The 16440-nt window shown below is 40.3% G+C and overlaps 1 protein-coding gene across 1 annotated transcript; it reads right to left on the minus strand.

Moving 5' to 3' along the window:
* Positions 1-4511: 4511 nt before the first annotated feature.
* Positions 4512-5585, minus strand: LOC148020675 (uncharacterized). Its single transcript, XM_087699428.1, has one exon. The coding sequence runs from the start codon at positions 5401-5403 to the stop codon at positions 4780-4782; it is 624 nt and encodes a 207-aa protein (XP_087555554.1). The 5' UTR covers positions 5404-5585; the 3' UTR covers positions 4512-4779.
* Positions 5586-16440: the final 10855 nt, after the last annotated feature.

Here is a 16440-nt window from a genome sequence, read left to right on the forward strand (position 1 = left end):
GGTCAATGGCGCATATTGTGTCGAAAGTCCGATCACGCTTCTTCCCAATCTTTCATGACTTGCTTGTACCTAGCGAGCCACGTCTCCATGGATGTATGGTGCAACATACAAAAATGATTCACTTTCTCCTCCATTGTAGCATCCATCCTTTTTTCTACCCCATTTTCAACCACTACATCTTCAGTCAGTCTATCATCATTCTTCAGCGACCATAGCATATTGTTGTTTGAATCTACCGTTCGCAGCCATTGTGAAATATGCAGTATCTCCTCTTCGATACTAGCCAACCTTTAGCCATGCTACCTTCTGGCCGAGCTCTTTGTCGCACAAAGATTTTCAGGATTTTTATGAAGTGCTCCAAGAAGAATATCCATTGTGTACGGGCAGGTCCCGCAATCTCCACTTCATCTACAAGATGTACCAGAAGGTGGGTTTGTATCGTGCACATACTGATGGGCAAGTACTTTTCAAAGAGACAGACCATCTCCGTTGCTCCTCGCCTTGCAGATTCAATAGAGGTTTTCTTGACCCCCTTCTGTGAGATCCACTGCACTTTTTGTATATGATATGACAAACAACTGGTTTTTTTTCTCATTCTCTTTTTCTTTTTTAATTTTTTTAACAAGGGATTTCTTCTCTTATAACTCAATAGAATTAATGTCAATTGAAACGTCTTGGTTTACAATACATAATGAACTAGTTTAATGTATATTATTAAGATTCCATATAAACTTTCTTATATTTTAATATAAAATTTTAGAAGCTGTTGAGCTTACACAAGTAGAAGGTAAAGAGTCATCTTTTAATTAAGTTTTTCCAATAGCTAATAAACATTACATCATGATAAGAATCCTAATATAAAGATTTACCCATGAAAATTAGATACATTAATAGAATGGTTAACCCTAGATTCCTTCAAAATAAACATTAAAAAACTTTTAGATTTTTCATCCACTATATCTACTTATGGTTGGTTCTAATATAGGGAAGATGATCGGCATTGATAAAGCAATACATGCCATCACATGCCATTCAATATCCAACACCTTTCATAATGAAAAAAGATCATAAAGTCAATCTAAGGTGTGCATAAATTGATCCATTTTCATCCAAATTCTAGAGAGTGCATGGCCTTGCAAATCTAGAGACTATAGTCATATCTAGGTGCATATCTATATTTATAACATGTCTATTCACCGAATCCTAATGGCACAAATTTATTAAGAGGTAATCAATGTAACTCCTACTCAAAACTCCCTTGTAATAATCAAACTGCATTACCTCAAATCACTTAAGTCTACCTCGTAGGGAAAGTTCCATCTCAACCCCACGAGGATCATGCCTAAATCGTGACTATAGTCTCCTACCATGGCTATCTAACATTAGCTTAAGATAACTACTTTGCTATCATCTCTCAAACTTAAGGAGAACATTGCATTGATTTCAAGAGAGTGAGAAATGAGGGGGAGTAATATGCATCAACCACTTTATTAGTAAGGTATAGTCTCAACTCAAGCCCCCTAAAATAACATTGATTTAGATCTAAGATAACACACTAGGATAGTTGACATTCAATCATTCCTAACTTGACATAATCTAGCATTTCACATTTTTAATGAAATTCTCTTGGCTAACCAAGACCACTTTGCTATATAAAGAATCCATGGGCAATTTAAACACCCCCTTCCCTCGAAGAGTAGCTTTAGTTTTCTAACTAACCTAACACAATTTATCAACCTCTCTTTGCACTCTTTGTTTCATGTTCTCTCCCCTTTCTCTTTCTTTCTCTATTTCTCTTTCTTTGTTGCCCCTCTCTTTGTTTCTCTCCATCCCCTCATGTTTTCTCACTCATTCTCCTCTCTCCCTCCCTTTCTCTCTCTTTCTCTCTTTTTTTGTTATCTTTCATGTTTATTCTCTCTCTCTCTCTCTCTCTCTCTCTCTCTCTCTCTCTCTCTCTCTCTCTCTCTCATTTCTTGTCTCATTTTCTCTCTTTCTCTTTCAATTCACCTCATTCTCAAGAAAAACAAACAAAAGAAAAGAAAAAAGAAAAAGAACAAACCAAAAGGAGGCAATGTACTTACCACAAAGGCTCGAGGATGGATTCTTCATCTCCTCTTCAAGACGGTCCCTCTTCTTCCTTTGTGCACTTCTCCCTCTTCTTCGTGAACAACGGTGGTGGCAGTGGTGAGAAGCTCTCCTTCCCTCTCTTTCTCTCTTCCTCTCTCTCTCCCTCCCAAAGCCACAATCTCTTTTGCTCTCTCTCAAAATCTTTGTGGAAAAATGACATGCTTGAGTTTTGCCCGCTTTTTTTTTCTCAGAGTGGTGTCACTATTTGCATCGCATTTGCAACTCAAATAGTGACACTGCTAATTTACCTTAGAAACACTCGTCGCTATACCCGTATTCCCTTGTAGTGTTAGTGGGGTGAGATTTGTAGATTCCAAATGTTGCTAGGAGGCACCTACACGAGGTACCTGCACGAGGGAATGAGCATCTTCAATGGTTCTATCTTGTGTGCATGTTGATGGAATGAGTGCTTTCAATGGTTCTTCGTTAGTGCTATACACATTCCTAAGCACAATTTATTCCAAAGATTTCTTCATTAAATCATTTAAATAAACGCATCAGTGTTTATTTTAGGTATATGTTTATCCTCTTTGTAAATATTTATTGATACTTGAGATTTTAGTAGATATATTAAAGATATTTTAGAAATATTTTATGGCTCTCAGCAGCAATGAGTTGTGCAACTAATTGTAACAATCAATTCAGTTAACTTAGACTCTTTTGCAAGAAGAGTGATTGTAAAGGCCATATCTTTAGGCAAAGTAAGATTCATTTTGATATTATAAATACATCATGGAGGGGATACCACGTACGGGGAAAATTTGCATCCAATTATGTATCGTTCAATTTTGCTTTACTCTTCTTTAAGTCTATTTTGAGTTTTATGAGTCGTGCTTTCAATTTTTATAAGAAAAGAGAGTAAGGGAGAGCTTCTTTGATTTGCTACACACATGTCTCATATCCAATCTATGCAACAATGGTATTTGAGCTCAATTTACATATGGGGCTTCCAATTGCCTATCATCTTTCGCGAATGTGAGTTCTCTGGAGCAATCAGGCTCTACCATGATATTCTCCTTCTCCCTTCATTTAAGGTCGTGCGGAGGACATAAATTATGATGGCTTAAAAGGGAGTAAAAAGACAGTCCATCTCAGCTCAAACTGTCTTCACGGCTAGATTCCCAGGGCTTCAAAACCCCAAACCCCTCTATCTCTACTCAGAAATGTTGTTATTCAGTCCAACATTGAAAAATTCAATCCCCCTACCATGGCACCATCATTCTGTGAGTTTCAGGTCAAAGAAATGTTGGTAAGAGCTTAATTGAGCTTTGTTATCAAGAAGCCACTCTTTATTTTAGTGCTTACATACCAAAAATGTATTATCACACGCGAAGCGTCTTTTAATTTTAAGGCATCTTTATTAATTGGATATATTTATCAAGCCATCTGCAATCATTATGTCTCGTGAAGGACCATCTAGCACTGCAAATTTTGATTCCGCATCACTACTTCCTGAACAAACCATGGAGCAATGCATGGATTTATTGGACATGCAACTAGAAGAAGAGCATCAATATATCGAGCCCAATTGGAGCAAGAGCTGTGGTCTCTCAAAGCATTCGTCCTCTCAAATTTTCCCTGCAGACAACACTATGGTCCATACCATCAGTGCCACCCTTGAAATACAATCCAACTGCAAAGAGGCAAAGATAGGGGATATGTTGCCAAAACGCACCTGCACGAGGAGATGAGCACCTTCAATGGTTCTCCCTTATGTGCATGTTGACGGGATGAGTTCCTTGAATGGTTCTCCATTAGCGTAGGGAATGATCCTAAGAGCGATTTTTTTTTCATCTTGGGCAGAAGATTGATGGGAACACCTATTCTTTCCAAGTGTGAGGTGTGAAGCCATATGTGGGTGATGCCACAATATTCATATCTCCAATACACAATGTCACAAATACTTTTATTCTCAATGATAATGTCCTTCCGCAAAAAAAAAAAAAAAAAAACTTTTTGAATACTTTTGTATATTCTTTGTACACATTTTGTTATCCTTTCTTTAAGGCTTTGCTACATTCCAATTCTGATAGCATTATTCTACTTTCACTTTTGGCTTTCAAACGATTTATCCTTTTATCTTGATGGATGGGCCTACCTTTCCTTGGTCAAAATTGTACTTTTTTCATTGTGTTTTGAGAGATCCTTGTATTATCGATCCTTACTTTGATTTGGAAATATTTGAGATTGAAGTTCATGTTGTTATGCGTGCAAGGTATGTTCAAATAGTAATTCCTTTTGTAAAATGCTTTTGAGAGAAAATGTGAAGCAAACGAGACATAGCCACCTCGTGAGCTTTGCTATGACTCCATGCGAAGTCTGGTAGCCAGGCGAGTTAGTGTTGCTTATATATCGAAACAAGATAGTTGTGAATAATACTTGCGTGATAAATAAAAGGTCTCTTTATTTCTATTCTCGAAAGAGTAAACAATTGCAAAGTTACAGACCAACAGGCGAGACACTCGCTCTCCACCTGCAATCAAATCCTAGGAGACTCGAGATTCCCGTTTGGGAAAGGTTATGCTTGCACCGTAGCACTCAGGAGACCACATGCCGAATGGGATGAGAAGGGGGGGCTCTGGGCTAGGCGTACGAAAAGACGATTGGATAAGCTTATTGTTGTTGCGAATTGGAGGTTCATGAAGAAGTGTTTTATTGATCGCGATCGCCGGATGGGACATTCAAGTCTGTGGGCAAGTACAGTTCTATGGCGAGCCGGAAATCCTGGGTGAAGCTGGGGGTACCGATGGGGATGAGGGTGGCAGTCCCCTGGGCCAGGAGGAAGCTACCGGTGCCGCCGACGATGGAGGCAGGGACGGGGTCGTTGCCGTAGAGGAAGCCCTGGATGGAGAGATGGCCCTGGTAGGGGAAGGCGGAGGTGCTGTTGGGGAAGGAGATGGTGAGGACGGCGAGGTAGGTGAGGCCGTCGAAGGCGACGGAGGTGAAGGTGCCCATGAGGGTGCCCACGACCTGATCTTCGTCATCGAAGTCCTGGGAGAGGGTGACGGAGTCCTGGACGCAGAAGATGCTGCCGAAGGCGGAGGTGGAGGGGGTGAGGGAGGCCGTGTTGGGGATGCCCTGCAGGATCTGGTAGTCGGTGGTGTTGAGCACGTCCCGGAAGTAGAGCGTCAGGCTCGTGTGCGTCAGGTCGCCCTTTATCAGTCTACCGGCCTTCTGATGGCGATGATTCCTAACGGCGGATGCAGGAGCGGCACAGAGAACGGCCGCCACAATAAGCAAGCTGATGAGGACGCTGGTCGCGGATGAGGAAGCCATCGTCAAGGCTTTCACTGGAGACGCAACACAAATAGAGAGAGAGAGAGAGAGACGGAGAGATACTGCAAGTGCCTGCTGTCGTCGAGACTCGGGATTGCCTGTTATAGTGGAGAGATAGGGAGATCGAGAAAGAGTCAGAGAGGGAGCGAAAGAGCTCTTGCTCTAAGTTTCGCGCATGTGGTCAAATACCCAGTATCCTACAAGTGACACATTTCAACCTATGTCAAGGAAAAAGGTTGCTGCTACTTTTGACAAACCTTTGAAGTTTGAATCGGTTTATTGAAATCGCCAAGGCCAATCCCTACATTCAACGTATCGAATATTGGCACGATAACATCGTTCTAGTATGACGATAACACCCCCTCTTCCACCATTTTCCAAATCGTTGAGATTTTTCTTGGACGTCTACGGTCTAAACTTGAAGTAGTGAATAACTTTTCAATACTTCTAGCATTTTGATGCAAACACATATTTAATTGATATAAAAAGAATGTTTGTTTTTACAAAGCGGCACTCTATGGAGAAGGGTCTACAAAACTCCAACTCTGGACAAACGAGTTTAACTAGCATGGCTAGAAAACAACTATTACAACCTAGTTAAACAATACTTTCTCGAACTAAACCGTAGGACAAGCTTAATGTATCTCCCACCCAACTTTGTTACTATGTTCCGAAACCAATAATATTTGAAGAACGCAACCTCCCAAGTTGGTAGTTCGCTATAACCTCCAAAGATGGCCTCAACTCTTCTCTCCTGGAGGGTTTGAAGAGGGGTGATCTAATGCTATGGAAATTTGAATCCCTCCCTCATATTCATACCATTTATTGCTTTGAAAATATAGCCTTTACTAAGGATTGCCTATCTCTTTCAAGTCTCTCTATTGCCTAAAGCCAAACAGTTCTTACAATGTTGCAACCATCTCAAAAAAAATGGGATAGAGATTCCTTTCCACCACATCAACAATTTCCATTTTAGACTCCCCTCTTGTTGAGATGTTGTCTAGCAATAATATTGCCCTTGTGTTAAAAAAACAACATTATCGGTCTACCATGAACAACCCTGAACCCATCAAGGCTTTGAACATTTGCTTATCCTTTGATTTTGTAGCTATTGGATAGTCTCCATTTATCCTTTGCCTCTTGAAAGCTCACAACTATGCTCAAGTCCTTAATTCATTAGGGCAAGTCCTTTGCCGTAGGGGGAACACATGCCCAAATCCAACAGATATTATCTTTTGGGTTAGGTGAGAATAGAGGACCATGAATCTAGAAGCTCTGCCATGAACCCTGACACTTTAGCATTCATGATACGTTGAGTTGTCGGCAAGTCTTCACATCTCAATTGTCAAATGCTCCAAAATTCTTTATTATACATGACTAGTGTGCACATACCCTACCTGAGATTTGTAACCAAAGTAGGCAATGTCTTAGGTAGTCATCCTAGAGGACACTTCCTACACAACACCTCTTGAATTCATTGAATTCTTGAGATTAAAAAGTCGGGTGCTCCTGTGTCTACCTCATAGGGGGAGTGCTACCCCTAACCCACATTATGAATGATTATGGCACCTAAGGACACTCTAGGTATCCTAATTACATTTTAGCATCAAGTAAGAGAGTACACTTGTAAGTATAGTTGAGTCTCAAAGCGGGACAAGCACCACACTTGGTTCAAAGAGAGTAAGAGATGAGTTTATGTGTAACTCAATCCCTCTATCCACAAGGAAAAATCTCAACTCTAGCCCCTAAAATGGTGCTATGCTAGTTCTATGATAAAATCCTAGGAAGTCATCATATTTAGCTCTATCCTATTTAAGTTGCGGAAAACCACTTGACTTATTGGGTCCACCTCCAATGCGGAAACATAAGATAGGTGAGTTTACTACACCTCAAAGTTAGTCTTATGTTCTTACTTTCTTGGGTTGGAGAGAAGAATGTATGCTTAGTTAGAGTAGAGAACTAAGAAGACAATATGAGAGTTTATCACCAAAGTAAGTTACAGCTTTTGAAATATATAGAAGTCTGTCCAATATCCTAATTGTTGTGTATCTAGCCCAATATTTTTCATTGCTAGGATAAAGCTAGATCATTCACACCTAGTCTCATTCTCACAAAGTTCACTCACACTTTAATCATTGGCATGTAGTTCACTTGCACATAGTTCCTTTGCACTTAGTTCACTTGCACTAAGATCATTCGCATATAGTTCATTCACACTCAGTTTACTTTCCCTTACATTGACACTCTCAGCCATACTTCACTCTCATACACATGCTTATCCCCACATGCTTATCACTCAATAAGTGAGGTACTTTGTAACTTTACTTTTACACATGCACCTTGTTTTGGAAAGGAAGAAAGCTTGATTTTGCACACCTTACTCTTATATATTTTGTAATCAAATTGTGACAACAAGTGCCTTTAAGACTTGTATTTTTTTGGAATCAAAGTGTTGAAAGAAACATTAGATTGCTTTGAGAATTCAATAAGAGGCTTGTGCAAACCAAGATGAAGGGGCCTAGGAAACACTCTCTCACATCACAAGAAGTTAAACCATAGACAAACATAGGACTCTAAGACCTATGCTAGAGCTTAAGATTGAGCTTTTTGTATGATTTTGCAAAATGGCAAGGTAATCCCTACTCTTACTAGGGAGCAAAGCCTGGTCTAAGTCCACCCCAATCAATTATAAGCTCAATCTTTGATTCCACACCTCTCAAGGATATCATTGATCTAGTGATTGACTTAGTCAATCTAAAAGCATTAGACCACAAGCTAGGCATAGAGGCTTATCAAATAAAATTGAAGGATGATTGCACCTTGTGCAAGAGCAAAGAGAAGTACACAAAGTCATGAACTTGAGGAGGCAAAGGTCAATGAAAAAACCTTGAAGAGATAAGGTTGAGAGACTAAGAAATAATGACAAGACTTCCCCAACATTGAATCCTAATTTTCAATTATGAGTTTCTCCATGTTTTGAGAGGAAGATAAAAACTCAAGGCTAGACAGATATAAGTGCTCAAGGTCTTAATCTTGATGTGAAGGACCCATGCTATATTGATCTAGCTATATATTTTATTATGAAGCTTCTCTATTATACAATTGATTCTCAGTGATTTAGTCAATCCATTGCAATTGAAAATCCAAAATGTTTGAAGCGCACCCCTCTATTATTAATTTTCCATTTTATCCAATATTTAAATTTGTTTCATTAGTCACACTAATAAGACTTGATTTTTGAAGTTGACAGAGAACCATGCTTCCTTATTGTGGTGTTCAATAAGCTCAATAACTTTGTGGATATTATTACTAGTGGCTTTCAATACCATGAGCATGCAAATCCTTTTCCAACTAGTTGATCTTTCTTTAACTTGATACTAGATATTTTACCTCTAGAATCTAATTTACTAAGCATATTGAAAAATAGATGAGTGGCAATAACAAATAAGAGGGGGCTCAAGGGGCAACCTTGCGTTACCCATCTTTGGACTTGGAAAGCTTCCAATAGCTTGCCATTAAACTGATGATTGGGTCAAACCCATTTTAGCCAATCTAAAAGGAAGATTTGTATATTTGAAGCAAAATCCTACTTTAAGCAAGTACAACTATAGATATTTTCATTTGGCTTGATCAAATGCCATTTTCCACATCTAGTTAGAGGAAACAACTTTTTGACTTGAAGATTTAGCCCATCAACTTTGCTATTATGGCATTCAAAACATGGTAAAAAATGGATCTACATTTTAGAAAGCCTTGCTTGAAAAGTGGAGCAAGAGATGAGAGCACAAGTAGAACCAAGAGGATGCAAGAGCTATGGAGGTCCAAGCAAGAGAGAGCAAGGTAGTATATGCAAACTCAAATAGTCATAATGTGTGACTTGCCTTCCTTTATTCTATTGTCAAAGAAAGAATGAATAATAAAGTGACAATGATAGGAAGCCATCACTTGTAGAGTGCTGTAATTGGGTCTAGATTTTGTGCATGGTCACCAGGTACAAACAACCTCCACCGGCTCTACAAAATAGTAGAGTCTTTTCGTACCCGAACTTGACATAGGGGTATGCTGACACTTTTCACTTAATTACAAAGCATACCAAAAAAAGTAAGAATCATTTTGAGCTACTGAGACTAGACAATTCATGTGAAAAGTGAATGCTTGTATTGTCTATAAAATGTATACAAGGGTTTGACCATAGACATTGGAACACAGAATACATCCTAGACGACAACTACTTAAAAGCAATACATATCAATGGAGTGGAATGACTCGACTGCTCTTATAGTGTTACACAATGGTGGGAGGTGTTGAGAAAAGAATTAGGTTTTAGGAAATTTCAAGACCTAACCAGTGGGCCAAGGGAGGAAGTAAAAAGGAAGATAGATGGGTGTGAAGTTAAGAGGAGAGGGATGCGGGCTAGGAGTATTCATGTGAAGATGACTTGAGGAGAAGAGGAAACAACCAAAGAAGGAGAAGGGGTAGAAAAACAACAACCAAAGAAGGAGAAGGGGTAGAAAAACTAGTCAAAAAGAGAAGACCCCAGGAAGACCACGACACTTCTTCCTTGATCCTTATATAGCTTGCGTGCTATCATAAAATCTTTTTTCCATAATCCTCAACTAAGAGCCACCTTGCATTGCTACAATGTTGTTGCTAGAGTTAGTGACCTTTTTTTGTTGCCTTCCATGAATGCTATTTTGGACTATCAATCAAGCTGCTCTATGCCTAACATATGGCATGCACATAGGACTTGAATCCACACGAGTCATTCTCTTGAATGGTTCTATCATCTTTCAAAGCAAGTGCATCTTGTGTGGGATTGGGAGTGTAAGTGCAGGGTTGGGTCGAGCGCACTAGTGGTAGCAAACTGGGCAAGATAGAGAGTTGCACATATAAGAGGTAGAGTCGAATGCGGCACAAATCAAGAGGAGCTAGAGGGAGTATTGGGAGAAAGGAGTAGTGGAGGCTATTATGCTAAAGCAAGATGTCTATGTGGGCCCAATGTGGAGGTTATGGGACTTGGTGAGTGTACAATTCGGCCACCAGGATTTCTAGGTAATAGGTGCTCAGTCACACAACTTGCTAGACCTGATCACACTCGATCCTTGATACTACAACTATCGAGTTAATGTTTGAATTTGTTCATCTTGATAGCCCACAACAACTTAGAGGGAGTAGATGTTATCATGTGCTTGGATGCCATGGCCTCACATTGCATTAGTCTTCCCTTTAATTGTTTCACTTTGGTAGCACAGAGCTTGATGTCATTTTCCATCTCTTCTGCCTATGTGCGCTAACTAGCCACTTTTGTCTCTATGCACTAGTATTTGGCCTCTTCCTTGGACTTCTTCAATAAACTACACTTCTTCTTGAGTGGGTAGTAGCAATAGCCACCTAAGCTCAAGTGTGGGGCTTGGGATGATTGGGATCAAGTCAAGAGGTGGATGGTCTTGCTGCATGGTTTGGTCCAAGTTTTTCTAAATTGCTAATGGGATGTGCTTTATGAGATACTTGACCTTGGCATTGGTATCAGCCAAGAGTTAGTAGTGGTCACTCTGTAGGACTTCAATATCTCACTTTTTTCTTAAGAGCCTTGTAGTAATCCATGAGCATTAGCCATTTGGGATATTGAGAGAAGGTGATGGTGTGGTAGAGTTGAAGAAGTCATGGTCGAGGCTTCTGGGGAAGGCCTCATCATCATTGAGGGGAATGACCTCCTATTTGATAGTGTTCTTTCCTTTGCTAGCTACATCTAGCCTATTAGTGGTATCAAGCTGGGCAAAGGGTGTTCGCAAGATGTGCTTCCTCTCTCTGAGTTTCTTCATGTTGGAGATGAGGAGAGGTTTGAGGCCTCCCCTACCTTGATCTACAATATCTATGGCGATTGGAGTGGGAGAGGGTCTATTGGCATTTTTCCATGTTATACGAGTACACCTTGGGGAACAGGGATTGGGGATTACAGCCTTCTAGAGGATTGTGGCTACTAAGCTAGCAGTGGAAGGAGAGGCTATAAGGGTGGATGCTGATAGTGTTGTGGCATCAAGGTTAGCAATAACTGGGATAGGAGTCGAGAGGGTGAGCTGGGCCAAAGGTTAGGACTAAGGCATTGCGACATTCAATGGACATGGAAGAGGTTGGCCACAGGGGTTAGGACTGGTCATCAACATTCAATGGACATGGAAGAGGTGGTAGTAGCTAGGAGCAAGGTTTTGAGAAGGCAGCTTGAAATCTTTGGTCTACATCTTCCTATTCATCCCATAGATTTGTGGCCCGCAAGGCCTATATTGTATTCATATCCATAAAGTGGCAATTTTCTAGATGTTTGGCTACAATGAGTTGTCCATAAAGAAATGCAAACTCTATTGTGGATCACTAGTACTAGTCCTAGAGGACTCTACCAAATCTAAGTGGGCTTCATGAAATGTTTGAACACCATATTAGAGATTTTGGAAATTTCCCAAGTCCCACTTTTAATGAATGTCTTACTTTTGTGAATGAAAGAGAGGACTATGTTTATGTTTATATTTAAAGGGCACTCTGTATGTTATAAATATGAGATCACACATCTTGAGAGCTTAAGTGATGAATATAAGCTATGTGGCTATTAGGAGATTTGGATTTGGAGCCCCAAGAGGAACACCAAGGAAAAGGGAATTCTCTTGAAAGAAAATCTATCTTGTAACATCAACAAGCTTGTTTATCATGTTTCATATGATCACAATGAAGAAAAGAACACCAGGCACAACAAATCTTCATACAGCATCATGTAGATCTCCCATGGATTTGATAGAATCAACCATATTCTTCAACATCTTCACAAAATCCATCAATAGAACAAAGAAAGCAAAGGAATACACCATCTTTGAATGGAAATACATCACATAGTATTCATCTTCAATATCTTCATAGTCTTCTCTCTCAATCTCTCATATACAATCACTCTGGTTGAGTAGAATTGGCTATCTCTGACTCTCTCTCTCTCTCTCCATCAATAATACATCATATCCTCACTACAATCTCTCAAAATCACTCTCAATAATCCTTCTTAGGTCATGGATACCCCTCCCAAGAGGTATGTCTGATATGAAGAGTCACCAGAGCCACTACAGTGTCCTTTCATAGCTCACTACTGTCACTTCACTCTAGTCTTCACTTGAGTCTTCAGCAGCTACTTCTTTCACTTCTTTCAGCTCTTTTGCACTTGTATTCACCTCTTTTCAAGGCTAGAAAACTTTCCCAAGCTACACTCTCATCCATCAGAACACATACAGAAGCATACAGAACAGTCACAGAACAGTACCAGAACAGCTACAGTACAGAACAGAACAGAACAGAACAGAGACAGAAGCTCTACAGAAGACCTACAGAAGGTTACAGAAGGTCATCAAAACCACATAACTCATTCTCAAACCATTCCAAACTCTCACAAACCATTCAATAAGCTTTCACAAGATCTCAATCTTCATCAATCAATACTCCATCCCTCCTTACAGAGGACAATCAGAACAAAACAGACCAAAACAGAACAAAACAGAAGGTATACAGAACCAATCAGAACCTATCAGAACATCACAGAACCACTAATAAACATCATGAACTTCCAAAACACAATCAATATCATCCAAAACACTCTCAAACCACTTCCAAACCAATCAATCATCTCATAAAATCAACCATTCAGCTCTCAAAAACAACAAAAATCAGCCAAAAAACAAGTCATTTCAACACTCAACATATCCCCACACTTAATAAGGAAGCGTCCTCGCGACCCAGGAAAAAGGGAATACAAGTGCATTTAAAATCGCAACGTTAATCGTCAATATCTCTTCTAAAAAAGAATCCATCCACCATGACCCCAACTTATAACCTGTTTCTGATATAAAAATACAAAGAAAGGAAAACCCGTTACACATTAACACTTCTTATCAAACAAGAAAATCACAACAAATTTGTAAAGGATATAAGAGGTTTCTTCTTCTTTACCAGCATCAGCTTCAACTCTCCATCCACGACCCCAGCACCACAATTCTCCAAAATGTAGCTCGCACACGAAATCCAATAGGAAACCACCACGTTCGTATTACATAAAGGAACTCACAACACAAACACGACACACAATACAACCATCTGAATGATTCCTCCAAAAAGAGAGAGTTTCATTAAAAAGCATCCACCATACATTGGAAAGGTATCAATGAAGATGATCCCTCTTAAAAGATTGATGTTGTTGGAAACGATCCATAGACAAGGATTCATCTAAAAAGGTTTTGGGAGGATTTTGAAAAAACTGAAGACAGCACATCCTTTCCAACAGGACCAGGTATCTGCTAGGCAAACAAAGGGCATGAAAATACAATATATCCAGCTATTGGGAATCAATGCTCACATTGACATTCATGCACAACTTTGGAATAGGCTTGGAATCATTATGAGAGCACCGATGCATATACGCCAAGTACCAAGCAAAGTGAGCAGTTAATCTCACTGAAAGATCTGCAGACTGTGAATACTGCTGAGCAAAATGAACATAGTTCTGATAAGCTTGACTGGAAGCTGTCCATTCTCCTGGAATTACTGGCTAATTGATCTGAGGTCCTGTAAGGGAATCATCCGAACTCCATCCCCTTCTTCTGGAAATCTGATTATCAAACCCGTCATAGTCACTAACCAACTGAGGTGGTTGAGATATAGAAGTGTTAGGAGAGGGTAATGGAATAAGGAAAAGTGGATGAAGTGAGGGATAGGAAAAATCATAAAAGGAAGAAAAGTTTAAAGAAGGAGTGGCAAAAATTTGGAGGGAATCACTAAGGAAGGGTGTTAACTGATAAATAGGAAATGTGGAGGGTACATGAATGGATGGAGAAGGACAGGGTGGAGAAGGGGAAAATACCCTATCCTCAATGAAGGAATAGTATGTAAAAATGGGAATTTGAGGGAAAGATGAAGGTTGGAAAAGAAGGGGTAAAATAATTGTGGAATTAGATTGACAAAGAGAAAGATAGAGATCATAGCGGTGAGCCATTTGTTGGTAATATAGGAGGGTAGGAACAGAAGGTCCTAAGAGAGATCGTCGATGATAGGCATCAAAGAAGGTAGCATCAAACGGATTATGTTTTGAAAGATAGGCTAAGAGATCCATCCTCAATTGATTAGTACTCTGGGCAGAGATAGGAGCTGTGTTTTGTCTTTGATTCAGGACCACAGAAACAATCATGGGATGCTACGAATTATCATGACAATCAGCCACTTTGGAGGAGTAACTCTGGAACATGTCAGCTATGCGCAACTCCAAATGGTTGACATACAAAACAGCCTGTAATACCACATCCCCCACATACCATGCCATATCCACCTCATCTAGAATTAACAAGTCTCCTCGTAGATACATGTATGACATCAACATGGTATCTGGCGTGATAGAATCTTCAAACACCATTCTTACTACCTCTATCAGCAACTCAGCAGACCAAGCCCCACTCCATCTATCCTCTGGAAGAGGTAAATCCATCGTGGAAAGCTTCATGTAGAAGACCAACTTCTGTAAGTGGTAGTGGACAAAAAAAAAATGGACTGGTGGAACATATTCCTGAAACTGCTCAAATGTAGGCCATAACAAGTCCATTCTGGACTGCAATCTTTCCACTTTATCCTGGAATAGAGGACACAAAGTAGCCTGTCTCTGAAGAGCAGCCAAGTCCTGCTGTGAAAGAGAAGGAATCAAGGGAACATTAGGGCTTGGAGGAACAGAGCGGGATTTTGCCAGTTGATCTTGCAACTGCTTGATTTGGGAGGCTTGGGATGCCACTGTGTCATTAGCAATCTGTAAAGCTGATAGTTTGTCATCTAAGATAGCTTGGAACTCCTCTGGACATTCTCTCCTTCTCCTCCGGAAAGGCTAGTAACTTGTGATTGAACCTCTAGTAACTGGAGCTTCAAAGAAGAGATCTCATCGCTTTGGGTGGCAAGCAGTTGGGTTTGTTGTTCCATTTGCTTAAACAAATCTGCTAGGGTATCCTTAGCAGAAGCTAACTCAGATGTTACCTTATGCAACTGGTCCTTAGACTACATGAGCTCTTCATAAAAAGACGCGTACAACTGTTGAACACAGGCTGTCATTGACAATTCAATGGAACTCTGAATATCTTTACAGAGGAAAGGAATTGCATCTCCTGAGACTAGACTGTTCAGGGAGGGAACTGATATGTCCAAGGATCCTTCTCGATGTGCTCTGAATAGGTTATTACAAGTGAGATACCCAGGGAGATCACTGCCAGAGGTAGCAGGAATGGGCACTGAAGGAAGTACTGAAGGAGCTTTATCTGCTACCCGCTTCAAGCGTTTGTACTGGATGACCAGGGGAGGCGGAGAATCATCATCCTCTATGTCAATGGGTTCTGACTCATCTGAAGGTGGAGGAGGAGGTACTGGATCTGATGGAGGAGGTGGAGGCACATTCTTCTGTAAACCTAAATAGGTCAAGAAGGCAGACAAATATGATCCATATGTGACATTGGTAACATTACCCCTAGTGACTTTGACGAAATGTTGATCCATTTTAGTGAGGAGGTAAGTGCTCCAATCAATAGCAACTCCTTTCAACACCATCCTGGAAGCTGTAAAAAGCTCTTTGGACAAATATTGGGATGGCGTTTTGGCAGGCATAAACCTGTCCTGAAGAAACTGACAGATCATCTTCCATACGGGATCAGTGATCATAGAAAAGGAAACTCCTGAAGAGTTGATCACCTTCTTAACATCCAGCATTTCCCTTGTCTGTTTTTGCAACAGCTTCAGAATCTCTTCATTAGAGAAAAGCTGACGAGTGGTAACAAAAGGTTCACCTTTGGAGGGAAGAGACAGAGCCTTCCCTAGGCCTCGAGGTGTCAAAGTCATAGAAATGCCCTGGACTAGTCCTGTCTTCTTGATGTAAGAGGCCAGAAACTCATCACATAACGACGGATCCGCGGGAAGCAATGGAAAAGAAGTAGCCACAAAAGCAGCAAGTCCCGCCTTCGTGAGAGGCTCAAAAGTAAGTAGGAA

This window comes from Lygodium microphyllum, chromosome 18 (genome assembly GCF_053477565.2).
Source record: "Lygodium microphyllum isolate KBCC chromosome 18, Lygodium_microphyllum_v1.1.10, whole genome shotgun sequence".
In the NCBI taxonomy this organism is placed as follows: Eukaryota; Viridiplantae; Streptophyta; class Polypodiopsida; order Schizaeales; family Lygodiaceae; genus Lygodium; species Lygodium microphyllum.

Bases quoted from the DNA above. Each gene is read 5' to 3' on its own strand.
- LOC148020675 (XM_087699428.1), bottom strand. From the start codon at position 5,403: ATGGCTTCCTCATCCGCGACCAGCGTCCTCATCAGCTTGCTTATTGTG.